Here is a 19,967-nt window from a genome sequence, read left to right as displayed (position 1 = left end):
CGTTTTTTGTTTTTTTAAATTGTTCTTTTGTTCATTTCCTTCAGATCCGTTTAGAGGATTGAACAAGCTTTTCATCTTTCTTTCATAGTCCTAAAATGGGTCAATCCCTCGTGGTAGCACTGTACTGTTTGTCTAAGGAGGAGAAACATCACTACAACTCTGGACAAAATATCAAAGAGGATATTATAGATGCACACACAACCTCTATCGAAGGACCATGAACAAGAGTGTCACCTGAACATCCAAATATGCCTCTGAAGACTTAACACAAACCGGTGGCAGGTCAACTATGTTAGCTAGTGCCGTCATTGACTTTAAAACAGATGTTTTTGAGATTGGGTCATGGGAGCCAAAGACAGCCCAACTGGGTAGGGACAGCTCACTATCACAGTTTACTGTGAACTAGACACAAATTACTTATTCAAAATTCGTGACAGTCACACACTTTTTGGTGTGTATTACACAATTTTCCTTCTTCATAATGCATTCGTGTCCATTACGTTATACCCCCACCCAACCTCCCTCCTATCGTTTCTGGTTTAAGTAACTTCCTGTTTTTCTCTGGGATTAAAATGCACTGTATACAAAATCGTGTAGAGCACACACATTCTTTTCACTTTTTCCTGTGCCTGTCACGAATTTCCAATAAGCAATTTGTGTCTATTTCACACAAATGTGTGATACTGGGTTGCTGTGTTCTGTCTCTCACCTCCTGGTTCTCTGCCATCCTCAGAGACACTCTGAGAAGAGTCGATTGGCCCGCTGGCTTCAGAAGACCGTGCCCCCTCCTCCTGAGACACGCCTCCAGACGCCTGCATGATCTGCCTCCTCTGCCAGATCTCCCCACCCTCTTCTTCCTCATTGGCTGCTGCTGCTGTGCCGGCGGTCCTTGCTCCTGTGACATCAGAGCCAGAGGCCCCGCCCCCCTGGTCGGGAACGCTACTGGTCGTCGGGGTGGCTGCGATGGCACTTGCTCCTTCACTGGATGACTCCGCCCCTTCCTCCTCAGCCTTGGGCGCCACTTCCTCTTCCTTCTGTCCCTTCTGAAAATAGAGTAAAGTATTCTTTATTGTTAAACTTTGTTTTGGCATTTAGCGTTCATCACTAAGACATGAAAATATTTAGATGAACCTAAAGTTGAAATGTACAGTAAAATACGTGGTAGAGCTTTCTGTTAGATAGTGAGCGTCCCCTTATGAGTCATAGGATGGAACATGTCTATCGTAGCCTGTGATTCCCCAATGTGGACAGTGGCTGCCTTCATCGGACCCAACTATGAAATCTCAGAGGACATTTGTCAAGGGTTATGGAAGTGCTGTTTGACCCAGAGCATGGGCCATATCCAGCTGGAGCTGCCCAGGCCCTGGTCTGAGCACCACTCACCTGAGTAGTAGATGTCTTCAGAACAGCAGGCAGTGAGTTCCTGAGGGGCCCCTGAGCTGCTGTGGCCCCTGAGATTATTGGCTGCTGGCTGGCCTCAGTCCTGGCTGCCACAGCCTCCTCTGACACCTCCTGCGCTGCAGTATTCGTCTCAGGTATTGGAGATAGGGGAGCCCCAGCCCCAGGCCCAACCATAGACCCAGGCCTGGCCTCAGCTCCAACCCCAGGCCCAACCACAGACTCAGGCCTGGCCTCAGCTCCAGCCCCAGGCCCAACGATAGACCCAGGCCTGGCCTCAGCTCCAACCCCAGGCCCAACCATAGACTCAGGCCTGGCCTCAGCTCCAACCCCAGGCCCAACGATAGACCCAGGCCTGGCCTCAGCTCCAGCCCCAGGCCCAACCATAGACCCAGGCCTGGCCTCAGCTCCAACCCCAGGTCTGGCTATAGTTAGAGATCCAACCACAGCCATGGATCCAGCTCCAGTCCTGGCCTCAACTGCAACTGCAACTCCAGCCCCAGCCATGGATACAGCCCCATCCCAATTCCCAGCCCCATCTCCATCTCCATCCCCAGCCCCATCCCCAGCCCCAGCCCCATCTCCAGCTCCATCCCCAGCCCCATCCCCAGCCCCAGCCCCATCCCCATCTCCAATCTCTGTCCCAGCTTCTGTCCCCTGCGCTCCCTCAGCCTCTCCCCTCTTTGCCTCTGTCCCGTCTTTCCCTTGTTTCCCCAGGCCCTGTTCAGATGAGGCAGCCCCCTCCCCAGCCCCAGCCTGAACACCATTGGTCAGTGGCAGCAAGGGCTTCCTGTCAGGTGGTGGGTGGTCCCTGGGCGGCCCCGCCTCCTCGTCTTCATCAGAATCTATATGCAACATGGCGCTGAGTCGCGTGTCCGTGGGGAAACTGGATCTCAGCTTGGGTGACGTCGCGCCCAGGGGCCGCTCTCCCGGGCCCTTAGGAGCCTCGATGGCATCCAGGTAGTCGTTGAGGGACACCTGGCGATGGGTGTGGCCGCCCAGGATGGCCAATCCTAGTTAGATTAGATTAGATATACTTTCATTGTCTGTTCACAGAAATGTACTTTACGTACAGAAAGCGTGTTGCATTAAAAACTAAAAGATAAATGAGCCGTAGACAGTTACATTAAACATACTAACAGTATGACAGTTACATTACACATACTAACAGTATGACAGTTACATTACACATACTAACAGTATGACAGTTACATTAAACATACTAACAGTATGACAGTTACATTACACATACTAACAGTATGACAGTTACATTACACATACTAACAGTATGACAGTTACATTAAACCTACTAACAGTATGACAGTTACATTAAACATACTAACAGTATGACAGTTACATTAAACATACTAACAGTATGACAGTTACATTAAACATACTAACAGTATGACAGTTACATTACACATACTAACAGTATGACAGTTACATTAAACATACTAACAGTATGACAGTTACATTACACATACTAACAGTATGACAGTTACATTAAACATACTAACAGTATGACAGTTACATTACACATACTAACAGTATGACAGTTACATTAAACATACTAACAGTATGACAGTTACATTAAACCTACTAACAGTATGACAGTTACATTAAACATACTAACAGTATGACAGTTACATTAAACATACTAACAGTATGACAGTTACATTAAACATACTAACAGTATGACAGTTACATTACACATACTAACAGTATGACAGTTACATTAAACATACTAACAGTATGACAGTTACATTAAACATACTAACAGTATGACAGTTACATTACACATACTAACAGTATGACAGTTACATTACACATTCTAACAGTATGACAGTTACATTAAACATACTAACAGTATGACAGTTACATTACACATACTAACAGTATGACAGTTACATGAAACATACTAACAGTATGACAGTTACATGAAACATACTAACAGTATGACAGTTACATTAAACATACTAACAGTATGACAGTTACATTAAACATACTAACAGTATGACAGTTACATTAAACATACTAACAGTATGACAGTTACATTACACATACTAACAGTATGACAGTTACATGAAACATACTAACAGTATGACAGTTACATGAAACATACTAACAGTATGACAGTTACATGAAACATACTAACAGTATGACAGTTACATTACACATACTAACAGTATGACAGTTACATTACACATACTAACAGTATGACAGTTACATTAAACATACTAACAGTATGACAGTTACATTAAACATACTAACAGTATGACAGTTACATGAAACATACTAACAGTATGACAGTTACATGAAACATACTAACAGTATGACAGTTACATGAAACATACTAACAGTATGACAGTTACATGAAACATACTAACAGTATGACAGTTACATGAAACATACTAACAGTATGACAGTTACATGAAACATACTAACAGTATGACAGTTACATTAAACATACTAACAGTATGACAGTTACATTAAACATACTAACAGTATGACAGTTACATGAAACATACTAACAGTATGACAGTTACATGAAACATACTAACAGTATGACAGTTACATGAAACATACTAACAGCATGACAGTTACATGAAACATACTAACAGTATGACAGTTACATGAAACATACTAACAGTATGACAGTTACATGAAACATACTAACAGTATGACAGTTACATGAAACATACTAACAGTATGACAGTTACATTAAACATACTAACAGTATGACAGTTACATTAAACATACTAACAGTATGACAGTTACATTAAACATACTAACAGTATGACAGTTACATTAAACATACTAACAGTATGACAGTTACATTGTTAGTTACATTAAACATACTAACAGTATGACAGTTACATTAAACATACTAACAGTATGACAGTTACATTAAACATACTAACTGTATGACAGTTACATTAAACATACTAACAGTATGACAGTTACATTAAACATACTAACAGTATGACAGTTACATTAAACATACTAACAGTATGACAGTTACATTAAACATACAAACAGTATGACAGTTACATTAAACATACTAACAGTATGACAGTTACATTAAACATACTAACAGTATGACAGTTACATTAAACATACTAACAGTATGACAGTTACATTACACATACTAACAGTATGACAGTTACATTAAACATACTAACAGTATGACAGTTACATTACACATACAAACAGTATGACAGTTACATTAAACATACTAACAGTATGACAGTTACATTAAACATACTAACAGTATGACAGTTACATTAAACCTACTAACAGTATGACAGTTACATGAAACATACTAACAGTATGACAGTTACATTAAACATACTAACAGTATGACAGTTACATTAAACATACTAACAGTATGACAGTTACATTAAACATACTAACAGTATGACAGTTACATGAAACATACTAACAGTATGACAGTTACATTAAACATACTAACAGTATGACAGTTACATTAAACATACTAACAGTATGACAGTTGAGTTAAACATACTAACTGTATGACAGTTGAGTTAAACATACTAACAGTATGACAGTTGAATTAAACATACTAACAGTATGACAGTTACATGAAACATACTAACAGTATGACAGTTACATTAAACATACTAACTGTATGACAGTTGAGTTAAACATACTAACAGTATCACAGTTGAATTAAACATACAAACAGTATGACAGTTGACAGTTGAGGTTAACATACTAACAGTAAAGACAACATAGCTTTAGGACTTTTACCTAGGACGTGTAGCTCGCCCACCGCCCCCCGGGCGTCACTCCAGACATCGTCTCCAACCCTGTGGACCTCTCCGTTGAGCAGAGAGGAGTCGGACCCCGTAGGAGAAGGGCCCCGGGCCCTGGAGGAAGGGTGGGGGAGGTCTTCATCGTCAGAGGGGCTCCCAGGGTCCCCGTTCACTGACAAACCCAAGATGGAACCCAAGGCATCAGGAGAGCCCTCTGTCAGGGAGGGAGAAAACATAGGTTTTCCTTCAAAACTCATACACAACATTTGATTGATGGGTGTGTGACATTCAAAAGTAATATATATAGTATGCCATTTAGCAGACGCTTTTATCCAAATATATATAATCAGTCTTACATAAGCGGATCAACACAAAGCCTCTCTCCTAAACAGATGTTATTACTTTATTACTCATGCCCTCTCCCATGTCCTCACCGTCATGTCCAGAGGTCATGTCCTTACCGTCATGTCCAGAGGTCATGTCCTCACCGTCATGTCCAGAGGTCATGTCCTCACCGTCATGTCCAGAGGTCATGTCCTCACCGTCATGTCCAGAGGTCATGTCCTCACCGTCATGTCCAGAGGTCATGTCCTCACCGTCATGTCCAGAGGTCATGTCCTTACCGTCATGTCCAGAGGTCATGTCCTTACCGTCATGTCCAGAGGTCATGTCCTTACCGTCATGTCCAGAGGTCATGTCCACTCTGAACTGCAGCTGGCCGCTCACATGGTCCGTGGGTAGACGACGACACAGGGTGTAGCTTAGCGGCTGGTCCCTGTGGACATGAACACACATTACAAACCATTCAGACTCAGTTGTAGGTCAATATGACCAATACATGGTTATTTAAATAGTTACAAAGATTACTATTGATTGAATATGTATCTCTTTTTATTTATTTTTACTTTTAACCCTTTTTCTCCCCAATTTCGTGATATCCAATTGGTAGTTACAGTCTTGACCCATCGCTGCAACTCCCTAACCCGGACGACGCTGGGCGCCGCCTCATGGGTCTCCTGGTCACAGCCAGCTGTGACACCGCCTGGGATCGAACCCGGGGCTGTAGTGGCGCCTCAAGCAGTGCCTTAGACCGCTGCACCACTCGGGAGGCCTGAATATGTTTCTCTGAGTGTGGGCGTGGTTTCCAGTTGACTCACTCTGCATTTGGCCTCTCTAGCAGCCTCTGCACTGGGATGGTCAGCTGACCCAGGAAGCGCTTGATGATTGGTCGGCTTTTAGAAAACTTATCCTTTACCTCGATCTCCAAGACATCTGTCATCAGAGCCACAAACGTGTACTTCTGACAGAGAAAGAGAATTGTAAAGCATTATTTTACAGTGTGTGTGTGTGTGTGTGTGTGTGTGTGTGTGTGTGTGTGTGTGTGTGTGTGTGTGAGTGAGAGTGAGAGTGAGAGAGAGAGAGACCTCTCCGGGCCAGACAGGGTTGGTCGTGTTAGATATGATGGCGGAGCGTCTCTCCTGTCCGTGGTGTGTGAAGGTGGGGAAGCCACTCCTCTTCCCAGGGTGGATGGACATCTTCAGGTAGGGGTCAGGGTTAAAGAACATCCCCTTCTTCAGACCCAATGCACGGATATCTATAGAGAAAGACACACATCCCATGTATCCCGTAAATATACTGTAAATATATAAAGCTCATGGATATCTACACAGATACACATATTAGCGCTGTGGACTTATACCACATACACAGAATAATGAAATAATACATCTATTTTAAACACATTAGGATATCTACAGAGAAAGCACAACTTCATAATGTATACCAGGGGTAGGTAGGTAACTCAGGTCATGGAGTGCCTAACCGGAGGTAATGTGCAGTAACACATCTCAACCACAGGGAGGCAGTGCAGATCACACCAGACCAGAGTTGAGTGAGACAAGCTACCAATCAACAAAAACTGACCTGATAAAGTGAAGCTGACGAGTTTCCGACAGTTCTCTGTCACTGATTGGCCCTCAGCTTGACCCTCAGCTCTAACCTGGCAAGGAAACAACCAATGGGAGATGAGCTGTGATGGGAACTCAACCAATGAGAGATGAGCAGTTAGTATAGGATAGTATAATACCACAGACATGAGACGTATGGTTGAGGGTCAAGACTGGAAAAGATATAATCAATATCCAGTTTAACACAGAGCAGTACAGCACAGTGTAACACTGAGATCTGTTGGAGAGTGATATATAGGTGGGTCAGAGTGAGAGATGTAGGACTGTAGAGATGTAGAGCAGATCAGGTGGACTGGGCATCTGGTCATCTGTCAGATCCTGTCATAAAACCAACATGGCTGCCTGCCAGACGCTCCCTCCGATTGGAGGATTAACGCTCTGAATTTCATATCAAATTAATTTGTCCCAGCTGGTATTACTGAGGGAGGGAGGGAGGGCGAGGGGTGGAGGGAGAAGGAGAAGGGGGAAAGGGATGGAGGGAGGGAGAGGGGGTAGAGGAGAGAGAGAGAGGGGGCAGGGGGCAGGGGGGAGAGAGAGGAGTGGAGAGTAGAATGGAGGGGGGTGGAGGGAGAGAGAGAGAGGGGGAGGGATGGAGGGGGTGGAGAGAGGGGGGGAGGAAGGGAGAGAGGAAAGGAGAGAAAAAGATGGAGATGGAGCAAGATAGATTGAGACAGGAAATGTATACCTGCTTTATCTATTCAAACTAATGTAGTCCAACTGCCACATTCAGATTTATATAATATAGTCCAACTGCCACATTCAGAGTGATATCTAATATAGTCCAACTGCCACATTCAGAGTGATATCTAATATAGTCCAACTGCCACATTCAGATTGATATCTAATATAGTCCAACTGCCACATTCAGAGTGATATCTAATATAGTCCAACTGCCACATTCAGAGTGATATCTAATATAGTCCAACTGCCACATTCAGAGTGATATCTAATATAGTCCAACTGCCACATTCAGAGTGATATCTAATATAGTCCAACTGCCACATTCAGAGTGATATCTAATATAGTCAAACTAATTCCGTCTCTCACAGTTGAAGTGTACCTATGATAAAAATTACAGACCTCTACATGCTTTGTAAGTAGGAAAACCTGCAAAATCGGCAGTGTATCAAATACTTATTCTCCCCACTGTACACACACACACACACACACATACACAGTATACACATACACACACACACCTCTCTCTCTCTCTCTCTCTCTCTCTAAACAACCAGATAAGCTTGACCTTGATACAGTTACACCATATTTTATACAGTTACTTGATACATAACTACTCCTTCATGAACATAAACACACACACACACACACACAAACACACACACACACACACACACACAGTACTCACAGGAACTCCTGGGTTCTTGACGGTGATGCAGGGGGTTGTTGCTCTCAAGGCACCACTCACTCCATGGTAGTACTTAAAGCTGATCTTAGTCTCAGCTGAGGAAGCAAAACACACCGAAGAAAAATAGTTATATTGTTCTAATCATCCTGAACACACATAAACAGTCCTTCATAAACATTAACACACACACTATACTCACGCTCCATGAAGTAAGGCCCAGGCTCCAGCATCCAGATGATCTGTCCTCTCTGGGTGCCGTTCACCCCGCGGTTCTTAGAGTCCCACACGTTGGCAGGACACGTCTCATCTGGGGAGGGGACACACACAGTCGCATCACTGACATAGGCTGTAACAGTGATGACATAGGCCATAACACAACTGACCCATACACTAGATGCAGTAATCTAGTGTAACGGTAGCTGATGCTGTAATTTAGTGTAACGGTAGCTGATGCTGTAATCTAGTGTAACGGTAGCTGATGCTGTAATCTAGTGTAACGGTAGCTGATGCTGTAACCTAGTGTAACGGTAGCTGATGCTGTAACCTAGTGTAACGGTATCTGATGCTGTAACCTAGTGTAACGGTAGCTGATGCTGTAACCTAGTGTAACAGTATCTGATGCTGTAACCTAGTGTAACGGTAGCTGATGCTGTAACCTAGTGTAACGGTAGCTGATGCTGTAACCTAGTGTAACAGTAGCTGATGCTGTAACCTAGTGTAACGGTAGCTGATGCTGTAACCTAGTGTAACAGTATCTGATGCTGTAATCTAGTGTAATGGTAGCTGACGCTGTAACCTAGTGTAACGGTAGCTGATGCTGTAACCTAGTGTAACGGTAGCTGATGCTGTAATCTAGTGTAACGGTAGCTGATGCTGTAATCTAGTGTAACGGTAGCTGATGCTGTAATCTAGTGTAACGGTAGCTGATGCTGTAACCTAGTGTAACAGTAGCTGATGCTGTAACCTAGTGTAACGGTATCTGATGCTGTAACCTAGTGTAACAGTAGCTGATGCTGTAACCTAGTGTAATGGTAGCTGATGCTGTAACTTAGTGTAATGGTAGCTGATGCTGTAACCTAGTGTAACGGTAGCTGATGCTGTAACCTAGTGTAACTGTAGCTGATGCTGTAACCTAGTGTAACGGTAGCTGATGCTGTAACCTAGTGTAACGGTAGCTGATGCTGATGCTGTAACCTAGTGTAACAGTATCTGTTACAGACACTATGGTCACTTTCCTGTTGTCTTTGAGCTGTGTAGGATGACAAACGTCTGACATAGTCCATGTGTCACTCAGACAGTGTGGGACAGAGATGCGTGCATGCGCGTGTGTTTGTGTGTTTGTGGTGTGTGTAGTAGTGTATCTGTCGCTCAGACAGTGTGTGACAGAGAGATGACCATGATGAATATGTCTCCTGTGTTATCACCAAGTCTCCCCTCAGAGCCATAACTCAACTCACACCATGTCACAATCAATAACGTCTGGACAGGAGCCAGGCCTGGGTGGCAAGTGACAGCAGTCACAAGTCACACACAGACACACACACAGACAGGGTTGGGGAGTACATGTAATCAGATTACAAAAAACTGTCATGAATTACATTAACCAGCAAAATTATTGTAATCCGATTACAGATACTTTAGAAAAACTAGATGATTACTTCTTAGATTACTTTTAAATTCAGAAAGGATGTTTTCTGAAAAACAAATACATTATGACACCTTTCTAAATGACATTCAATTCAGCATTGAAAAAAGGTGCAGGTTTAAGTTTGCTCCACCTGAGAGAGTCTGACCACAAGTCAGAGACCACTGTGATGACACACCAACACTATGATGACTCTACCTCCCCAGAGGCTGCTTATTTCATGAATAACCCAGGTGATGTCACAATAAGTAACTTGTGCCATGCCGTTACACGGAAACCCTATGGTTTCTCCTCAGGCTCAACAAGGGAGAGGTGGAAAAGGAGGAGAGGAAGAGAGGGGATGGGGTGATGGAGGAGAGGAAGAGAGGGGGAAGGGGATGGAGGAGAGGAAGAGAGGGAGATGGGATGGAGGAGAGGAAGAGAGGGGGATGGGGATGGAGGAGAGGAAGAGAGGGAGATGGGATTGTGGAGAGGAAGAGAGGGAGATGGGATGGAGGAGAGGAAGAGAGGGGGAAGGGGATGGAGGAGAGGAAGAGAGGGGGATGGGGATGGAGGAGAGGAAGAGAGGGGGATGGGGATGGAGGAGAGGAAGAGAGGGGGATGGGGATGGAGGAGAGGAAGAGAGGGGGATGGGGATGGAGGAGAGGAAGAGAGGGGGATGGGGATGGAGGAGAGGAAGAGAGGGGGATGGGGTGATGGAGGGGAGGAAGAGAGGGAGATGGGGATAGAGGAGAGGAAGAGAGGGAGATGGGGATGGAGGAGAGGAAGAGAGGGGGAAGGGGTGATGGAGGGGAGGAAGAGAGGGGGATGGGGATGGAGGAGAGGAAGAGAGGGGGATGGGGATGGAGGAGAGGAAGAGAGGGAGATGGAGGAGAGGAAGAGAGGGGGATGGGGATGGAGGAGAGGAAGAGAGGGGGATGGGGATGGAGGAGAGGAAGAGAGGGGGATGGGGTGATGGAGGGGAGGAAGAGAGGGAGATGGGGATAGAGGAGAGGAAGAGAGGGAGATGGGGATGGAGGAGAGGAAGAGAGGGGGATGGGGATGGAGGAGAGGAAGAGAGGGGGAAGGGGTGATGGAGGGGAGGAAGAGAGGGAGATGGGGATGGAGGAGAGGAAGAGAGGGGGAAGGGGTGATGGAGGGGAAGAGAGGGAGATGGGGATGGAGGAGAGGGGGATGGGGGATGGGGTGATGGAGGAGAGGAAGAGAGGGGGATGGGGTGATGGAGGGGGAAGGGGGGATGGGGATGGAGGAGAGGAAGAGAGGGGGATGGGGTGATGGAGGAGAGGGGGATGGGTGATGGGGTGATGGAGGGGAGGAAGAGAGGGGATGGGGATGGAGGAGAGGGGGATGGGGTGATGGAGGGGAGGAAGAGAGGGGATGGGGTGATGGAGGGGGAAGAGGGGGGAGGCAGGGCAGGGCAGACGGTAGGTGCCGGTAATGGAGCCGTGTTGGCTCCAGGGCGGGGATGGATGGCCCATGGCCAGGCCCAGAATGATGCATTTCTCTGGAGGACACATCTTAGGTCTTTCCCCTGCCCCGGTCAATACCTCCACACACATAACCTGGTGTAGAGAGTGGATGGATCGCCTTTCACTGGCCACCACTCTCTCTACTGGCTGCTGCTGACACTTTAGTGTACAGAATGTGTGTGTGTGTGTGTGTGTGTGTGTGTGTGTGTGTGTGTGTGTGTGTGTGTGTGTGTGTGTGTGTGTGTGTGTGTGTGTGTCCGGTAGTAAGTGCGGTCTGATAGCAGGTTGATGATAATGAGAAGATAATTAAAGAACTGAAGCTGACTCACTACTCTCCAGGATGTCCAGAAGTCCAGGCAGAGATTCAGAAGACCACTAATCACTACTCTCCAGGATGTCCAGAAGTCCAGGCAGAGATTCAGAAGACCACTACTCACTACTCTCCAGGATGTCCAGAAGTCCAGGCAGAGATTCAGAAGACCACTACTCACTACTCTCCAGGATGTCTAGAAGTCCAGGCAGAGATTCAGAAGACCACTACTCACTACTCTCCAGGATGTCCAGAAGTCCAGGCAGAGATTCAGAAGACTACTACTCACTACCCTCCAGGATGTCCAGAAGTCCAGGCAGAGATCCAGAAGGTGCAGAGTGCTGACTAGTTCCCCCCATATAGCTAGTACACACACAATATGCTCACAACCACAACGTTTTCCAGCAGAGGACACACACACTTTAACACTTTGCTATTGCGATGACCTCAGCCTGCCTGGCTGTGGTCCAGTGTATTCATCACATGCACTTTTCTCTCTGCTCATCACGTAGTGCCCCCAAAACACACTCACACACGCACACCATAGTGCCCTCAAAGCTCATCACTAAGCTAAGGACCCTGGGACTAAACACCTCCCTCTACAACTGGATCCTGGACTTCCTGATGGGCCACCCCCAGGTGGTAAGGGTAGGTAACAACACATCTGCTACGCTGACCCTCAACATGGGGGCCCCTCAGGGGTGCGTGCTCAGTCCCCTCCTGTACTCCCTGTTCACCCATGACTGCATGGCCAAGCACGACTCCAACACCATCATTAAGTTTGCAGACGACACAACAGTGGTAGGCCTGATCACCGACAACGATGAGACAGCCTATAGGGAGGAGGTCAGAGACCTGGCCGTGTGGTGCCAGGACAACAACCTCTACCTCAACGTGATCAAGACAAAGGAGCTGATCGTGGACTACAGGAAAAGGAGGACCGAGCACGCCCCCATTCTCATCGACGGGGCTGTAGTGGAGCAGGTTGAGAGCTTCAAGTTCCTTGGTGTCCACATCACCAACAAACTATCATGGTCCAAACACACCAAGACAGTCGTGAAGAGGGCACGACAAAGCCTATTCCCCCTCAGGAGACTGAAAAGATTTGGCATGGGTCCTCAGATCCTCCAAAAGTTATACAGCTGCACCATCGAGAGCATCCTGACCGGTTGCATCACCGCCTGTTATGGCAATTGCTCGGCCTCTGACCGCAAGGCACTATAGAGGGTAGTGCGTACGGCCCAGTACATCACTGGGGCCAAGCTTCCTGCCATCCAGGACCTCTATACCAGGCAGTGTCAGAGGAAGGCCCTAATAATGGCCAAAGACTCCAGCCACCCTAGTCATAGACTGTTCTCTCTGCTACCGCACGGCAAACGGTACCGGAGCACCAAGTCTAGGTCCAAAAGGCTTCTTAACAGTTTGTACCCCCAAGCCATAAGACTCCTGAACAGCTAATCAAATGGCTACCTGGACTATTTGCACTGTCCCCACCCACCCCCTCTTTTACGCTGCTGCTACTCTGTTAATTATCAATGCATAGTCACTTTAACTCTACCTACATGTACATATTACCTCAATTACCTCGACTAACCTGTGCCCCCGCACATTGACTCTGTACCGGTACCCCCTGTATATAGCCTCACTACTGTTCTTTTATTTTACTGCTGCTCTTTAATTATTATGATTTTTTAAACTTATCTATTTTTTAATTAACAGTTATTTTTCTTAAAACTGCATTGTTGGTTAAGGGCTTGTAAGTAAGCATTTCACTGTATGGTCTACACCTGTTGTATTCGGTGCATGTGACAAATGACATTTGATTTGATATGATTTGAAGACACACACACAGCACCAGGGATAAGTAATTAAACTTCACCGTCAGGGTGAGAAAAGGAAAGAGACAGCGATGTGAGGAGGAGAGGAAGAGGAGAGGAGGGGAGGCGACGGGAGAGGAGGAGAAAAGGAGAGGAGAGGAGGCGACGGGAGAGGCGGAGAGGAGAGGAGGGGAAGAGGAGAGGAGGGGAAGAGGAGAGGAGAGGAGGAGAGGAGAGGAGAGGAGAGGGAGAGGGAGAGGAGAGGAGGAGAGGAGGAGAGGGAGAGGAGAGGGAGAGGAGAGGAGAGGAGAGGAGGAGGAGAGGAGAGGAGAGGAGGGGAAGAGGAGAGGAGAGGAGAGGAGGGAGAGAGGAGAGGAGAGGAGGAGAGGAGAGGAGAGGAGAGGGAGAGGAGGGAGAGGAGAGGAGAGGAGAGAGGAGAGGAGAGGGAGAGGAGAGGAGAGGAGAGGAGAGGAGAGGAGAGGGAGAGGAGAGGAGAGGAGAGGAGAGGAGAGGAGAGGAGAGGAGAGGAGAGGAGAGGAGGGGAGAGGAGGGGAGAGGAGAGGAGAGGAGAGGAGGGAGAGGAGAGGAGAGGAGAGGAGAGGAGAGGAGAGGAGGAGGGCAGTATGATACAATGCTCTTATACTCTCAGGTGATCCTGACGTAGTGCTTTCACCTCGCTACCCCATCCTCCCTCCCTCTCTTCCTCCCCCTCTCTTCCCCCCTCTCTTCCTCCCTCTCATTCTAACTCCCTCCCTCCCCCTCTCTCCTCCAATCCCCCCCCCTCTCTCCCCTCTCTTCCTCCCTCCCTCCCTCCCCCTCTCCCCCTCTCTCTTCCTCCCTCTCTTTCTACCTCCCTCCCTCCCCCTCTCTCTTCCCCCCTCTCTTCCCCCCTCTCTCCCCCCTCTCTCTTCCACCCTCTCTCCCCCCTCTCTCTTCCACCCTCTCTCCCCCCCCTCTGTCTTCCACCCTCTCTCCCCCCCTCTCTTCCTCTCTCCCTCAGCTCCCAGTCCATCAGTATTAAGCTTCATTCCCTTAACCTTGACACTGGATATCTCAGCTGCTAGAAGTCATTTCCACATGGCCATGTGATTCCTACAGTACTGAAGCCCTCTACTGTACATCCTCTGCTGCTCTGTTCTAAACATGTATCCTTGGTCTCCATTGAGGATCTTGTTCTATGATTGATTTGTGTGTTTTTAAAATGTGAAGGTAGCTAAATTAATTTCCCACTTTCTGGGAATGGGATCATAAAGGAAAACCCCTCCCCCTTCTTCCCATGAAGATGGTCTAGTCCTCCCCCCGTGTCTCACCGATGTGGTAGAGTCCGATCCAGTCCGTGGCGTCCACTTCCTCCTTGATGTCCCAGTTGATGACCAGGTTTTGGCCCCGCCCCATCGTGAACTCGTATGTCGACGCAGTCAGCGATGACCTGCTCTCCGAGGTCACCAGGTCCGTGTCGCTATTGGCCCTTTGTAGCCCGCCGCCATGACCCTCTCCATGACCTCCGACCCCTGACCTTTCACCAGCTGACCTTTCCCCCCCGTGACCCCTTGGGCCCACCCCATCGCCGCCCTGGGCTGAGAGGGAGCGCAGGCTTTCGGGGCTGATGGTGTAGCGCATGTGGGGGTTGCGCCTCCTCACCACCAGGAGGTGTTCACGAGCAGTGGGGGTGGTCGTCATGGTGACCACAGGGGAGGAGGGGGAGGTGGGAGGAGGGGACTGGTGGTGAGAGGGGTGGGGATGATGGTGATGATGGGGAGAGTGGTGGTGTGGGGGGTGATGGTGGTGATGGGAGGGGGAGGAAGGGTGGGGGTGGGGGGGTGGGGGCGGGGGCGGGGGGGGAGGACGGCCGTGGCGAGGGAGGGGCGAATGGTGGAGGTCGGGCAGGAGAGGGGGGAGAACCGGGGGCCTCGCCCAAGGCTGGAGCCAGAGAGGAGGGCCACAGGCCAGGAGGCCACAGCACAGGGCCAGAGACAGCCTGGTAGAGCCTAGTAGAGCCTACTAGAACCTAATAGAACATACTGGAACCTAATAGAACATACTAGAACCTAATAGAACATACTGGAACCTAACAGAACATACTAGAACCTAATAGAACATACTAGAACCTAACAGAACATACTAGAACCTAATAGAACATACTAGAACATACTCGAACCTACTCGAACCTAATAGAAGCTGACGCGCTAGCTACCGTCAGTGGAAGCCTCCTCTAAATTCAATACTACTGTCTGGATCCAACAAGCAGCCAAGCCCAGACACAGGTCAGAGGTAAGGAGGTTTTCCCTTGCCACTGTGCCCCTGCCTGCTCTTTGAAAGTCAAAAACTAGGTTTATTAAGGTTAATCCTGTAAAGCACTTTGTGAGAAATGTTGTTGTAAAAAGGGCTTTATAAATAAAGTTTGATTGATTGATTGAATTTGAGGCCTGTGATCCAGTCTTTCTAATGGTTGAGATGGAGAGGAAGTGAGGTGGGCTGATGCTGAGGTCACATCCTGTTCTCTTCTGTCCGGTCACTGCTCCTCCAGCCCAGTTTCACTCATACACATCAGAACATTTAGCTTTACTTCAATACTCAGTGGAGTACAACTGGAATGGTTTAAGGTTTCAATCTTGGGATGGACTGCACCATGGGTCTTACATTCAGGTCCTGAGGGTGCATGTTGGGAGGGAGAGAGAGAGAGGGAGGGAGGGAGGGAGGGGATGAGGGGGGCGAAGCTCCTCTCTCCCCCTCGTCTGTTTGGGGAGGGGTGGAGTGGAATGATGTTGGTTTGGAGTCTGGTTGGGACTAGGGTGGTCTGGGGTAGGGTGTAGAGGTGGACCAACTCTCCAGACCAATGTGTTGTCCTCTTCCAGGGGGGAGAGAAAGGGGTGAGAGGGGGGAGAGAGGGAGACTGCAGGCCTGAGGTGGTGGTGGAGGTGATGAAGGTAGGTTGGACACCTGTGAGAGAGGGAGAGAGAGAGGGAGAGAGAGGGAGAGAGAGAGAGAGAGAGGGATGGGGAGAAAGAGGGAGGGGACGATCAGAGATATAAAAATAACGCCCAGGATCAACCAATGACAGGAGAACGACAGGAACAACAGAAGCATTGTTTAACAGACTTGATCACCATCATTGCAACGGCAGCCCTAACACTTGATTTGAAACAGAACAAGCTATCCCCAGCTTCCTAATCAATGACCGCTATTTAACCTAAAAACAGGACATGTATTTACAAGGTTGTGGGTTGTTGGTTGTTGCTCCAGTAACCACAGCAGACTCACCACCGATTGTGGCTTCACTGTAACAGGCAGCCACTGGATGATAAAGGAGGGACCCACTGGAGACATCCCACATTGTATCACTCCACTGTTAACACAGTGTTTTAGTTCAACCTCCCTCCCTCTGTAAACACAGTGTTTTAGATCATCCTCCCTCCCTCTGTAAACACAGTGTTTTAGATCAACCTCCCTCCCTCTGTAAACACATTGTTTTAGATCAACCTCCCTCCCTCTGTAAACACAGTGTTTTAGATCAACCTCCCTCCCTCTGTAAACACAGTGTTTTAGATCAACCTCCCTCCCTCTGTAAACACAGTGTTTTAGATCAACCTCCCTCCCTCTGTAAACACATTGTTTTAGATCAACCTCCCTCCATCTGTAAACACAGTGTTTTAGATCAACCTCCGTCCTGCTGTTAACACAGTGTTTTAGATCAACCTCCCTCCCCCTGTTAACAGTGCTTTAGATCAACCTCCCTCCCTGTTAACAGTGTTTTAGATCAACCTCCCTCCCCGTTAACAGTGTTTTAGATCAACCTCCCTCCATCTGTAAACACAGTGTTTTAGATCAACCTCCCTCCCTCTGTAAACACAGTGTTTTAGATCAACCTCCCTCCCTGTTAACAGTGTTTTAGATCAACCTCCCTCTCTCCTCCCTTCCCTAGCCTGCCTTCTCTCTCCATCCTTCTCTCTCTTCCATCTTCCCTCCTCTCTCCATCGTCCTCCATCCTCCCTCTCTCTCCCCTCTTGTCGCTCCTCCCTCCCTCCCCCCTCCTCTCTCCATCCTGCTCCCTTTCCTAATCAGGTCTTAACATCAGTTGATCTGACCAAGCCTGTGAGGGAAAACACTGATGACCCATAGTCACTTGTGGCATCTCTGGTGGAGAGGACAGATGGAGAAGAGAGAGAGAGAGAGAGAGAGAGAGAGGGAGGAGAGAGAGAGAGAGACGGGAGGAGAGGGAGAGAGAGAGATGGGAGGAGAGAGAGAGAGAGAGAGAGAGAGAGAGAGAGAGAGAGACAGAGAGAGGGAGGAGAGGGAGGGGGAGAGAGAGAGAGACAGGCGGGAGGAGAGGGAGAGAGAGAGACGGGAGAGAGCTAGAGAGAGAGAGAGAGAGAGAGAGAGAGAGAGAGAGAGAGAGAGAGAGAAGAGAGAGAGAGTGAGACAGGAGGAGAGGGAGAGAGCTAGAGAGATGGAGAGAGCTAGAGTACTAGAAACAGTGAGTTAGAGAGAGAGACAGAGAGAGAGAGAGAGAGAGACAGAGAGAGAGAGAGCGATAGAGAAACACTACTGACGAGTCACCATTTCCTGTGAGATTCTAATATGCCTGACTAGAGAGACAGAAAGCAATAGAGAGTGAAGGATATAGAGAAAGCGTGAGCGAAGAGGAGAGGAGACGAAAGGAGAGCAGATGTGAGGAGAGGAGAGAGAGAGAGAGAGAGAGTGAGAGAGAAACAACAGAGTAACGAGAGAGAGGGAGGGGTGTCCAGTCCACAATATTCCAGTAGTTCATAATGTGGGGAGAAAGGCTCTGTCCCATCATCACCATCCTGTGGATCCTTCATTTGTCTCTCTCATTACTAGTGTCCTGGTTGGAGGATTCATCTCATTACTAGTGTCCTGGTTGGAGGATTCATTTCATTACTGGTGTCCTGGTTGGAGGATTCATTTCATTACTAGTGTCCTGGTTGGAGGATTCATTTCATTACTGGTGTCCTGGTTGGAGGATTCATTTCATTACTGGTGTCCTGGTTGGAGGAGTCATTTCATTATTAGTGTCCTGGTTGGAGGAGTCATTTCATTACTAGTGTCCTGGTTGGAGGATTAATTTCATTACTAGTGTCCTGGTTGGAGGATTAATTTCAATACTAGTGTCCTGGTTGGAGGATTAATTTCATTACTAGTGTCCTGGTTGGAGGATTACTTTCATTACTAGTGTCCTGGTTGGAGGAGTCATTTAATTATTAGTGTCCTGGTTGGAAGAGTCATTTCATTACTAGTGTCCTGGTTGGAGGAGTCATTTCATTACTAGTGTCCTGGTTGGAGGAGTCATTTAATTATTAGTGTCCTGGTTGGAGGAGTCATTTCATTACTAGTGTCCTGGTTGGAGGAGTCATTTCATTACTAGTGTCCTGGTTGGAGGATTCATTTCATTACTAGTGTCCTGGTTGGAGGATTCATTTCATTACTGGTGTCCTGGTTGGAGGATTCATTTCATTACTGGTGTCCTGGTTGGAGGAGTCATTTCATTATTAGTGTCCTGGTTGGAGGAGTCATTTCATTACTAGTGTCCTGGTTGGAGGATTCATTTCATTATTAGTGTCCTGGTTGGAGGAGTCATTTAATTATTAGTGTCCTGGTTGGAGGAGTCATTTCATTACTAGTGTCCTGGTTGGAGGAGTCATTTCATTACTAGTGTCCTGGTTGGAGGAGTCATTTCATTACTAGTGTCCTGGTTGGAGGATTCATTTCATTACTAGTGTCCTGGTTGGAGGAGTCATTTCATTACTAGTGTCCTGGTTGGAGGAGTCATTTCATTATTAGTGTCCTGGTTGGAGGAGTCATTTAATTATTAGTGTCCTGGTTGGAGGATTCATTTCATTACTAGTGTCCTGGTTGGAGGATTCATTTCATTACTAGTGTCCTGGTTGGAGGATTCATTTCATTACTAGTGTCCTGGTTGGAGGAGTCATTTCATTACTAGTGTCCTGGTTGGAGGAGTCATTTAATTATTAGTGTCCTGGTTGGAGGAGTCATTTCATTACTAGTGTCCTGGTTGGAGGAGTCATTTCATTACTAGTGTCCTGGTTGGAGGATCCATTTCATTACTAGTGTCCTGGTTGGAGGAGTCATTTCATTACTAGTGTCCTGGTTGGAGGAGTCATTTCATTACTAGTGTCCTGGTTGGAGGATTCATTTCATTACTAGTGTCCTGGTTGGAGGAGTCATTTCATTACTAGTGTC

The 19,967-nt window shown here is 47.3% G+C and overlaps 1 protein-coding gene across 1 annotated transcript in view; it reads right to left on the bottom strand.

The window, feature by feature from the left end:
- The window catches only part of hecw2b (HECT, C2 and WW domain containing E3 ubiquitin protein ligase 2b), a 29,534-nt gene extending 14,045 nt beyond the window's left edge, over positions 1-15,489 (bottom strand). The window contains exons 1-11 of the mRNA XM_045209295.1: positions 15,059-15,489; positions 8,707-8,814; positions 8,508-8,602; positions 7,098-7,173; positions 6,599-6,768; positions 6,332-6,474; positions 5,852-5,949; positions 5,170-5,388; positions 2,017-2,411; positions 1,384-1,929; positions 710-1,043 (exon numbers count right to left, since the gene is read on the bottom strand). Coding sequence (XP_045065230.1) covers positions 710-1,043; positions 1,384-1,929; positions 2,017-2,411; positions 5,170-5,388; positions 5,852-5,949; positions 6,332-6,474; positions 6,599-6,768; positions 7,098-7,173; positions 8,508-8,602; positions 8,707-8,814; positions 15,059-15,428 — 2,554 coding nt within the window. The 5' untranslated portion in view covers positions 15,429-15,489. The remainder of the gene's footprint in view (positions 1-709; positions 1,044-1,383; positions 1,930-2,016; positions 2,412-5,169; positions 5,389-5,851; positions 5,950-6,331; positions 6,475-6,598; positions 6,769-7,097; positions 7,174-8,507; positions 8,603-8,706; positions 8,815-15,058) is intronic.
- Positions 15,490-19,967: the final 4,478 nt, after the last annotated feature.

This window comes from Coregonus clupeaformis, chromosome 30 (genome assembly GCF_020615455.1).
Source record: "Coregonus clupeaformis isolate EN_2021a chromosome 30, ASM2061545v1, whole genome shotgun sequence".
NCBI lineage: Eukaryota > Metazoa > Chordata > Actinopteri > Salmoniformes > Salmonidae > Coregonus > Coregonus clupeaformis.
This window is presented reverse-complemented; position numbering and strand designations above follow the sequence as displayed.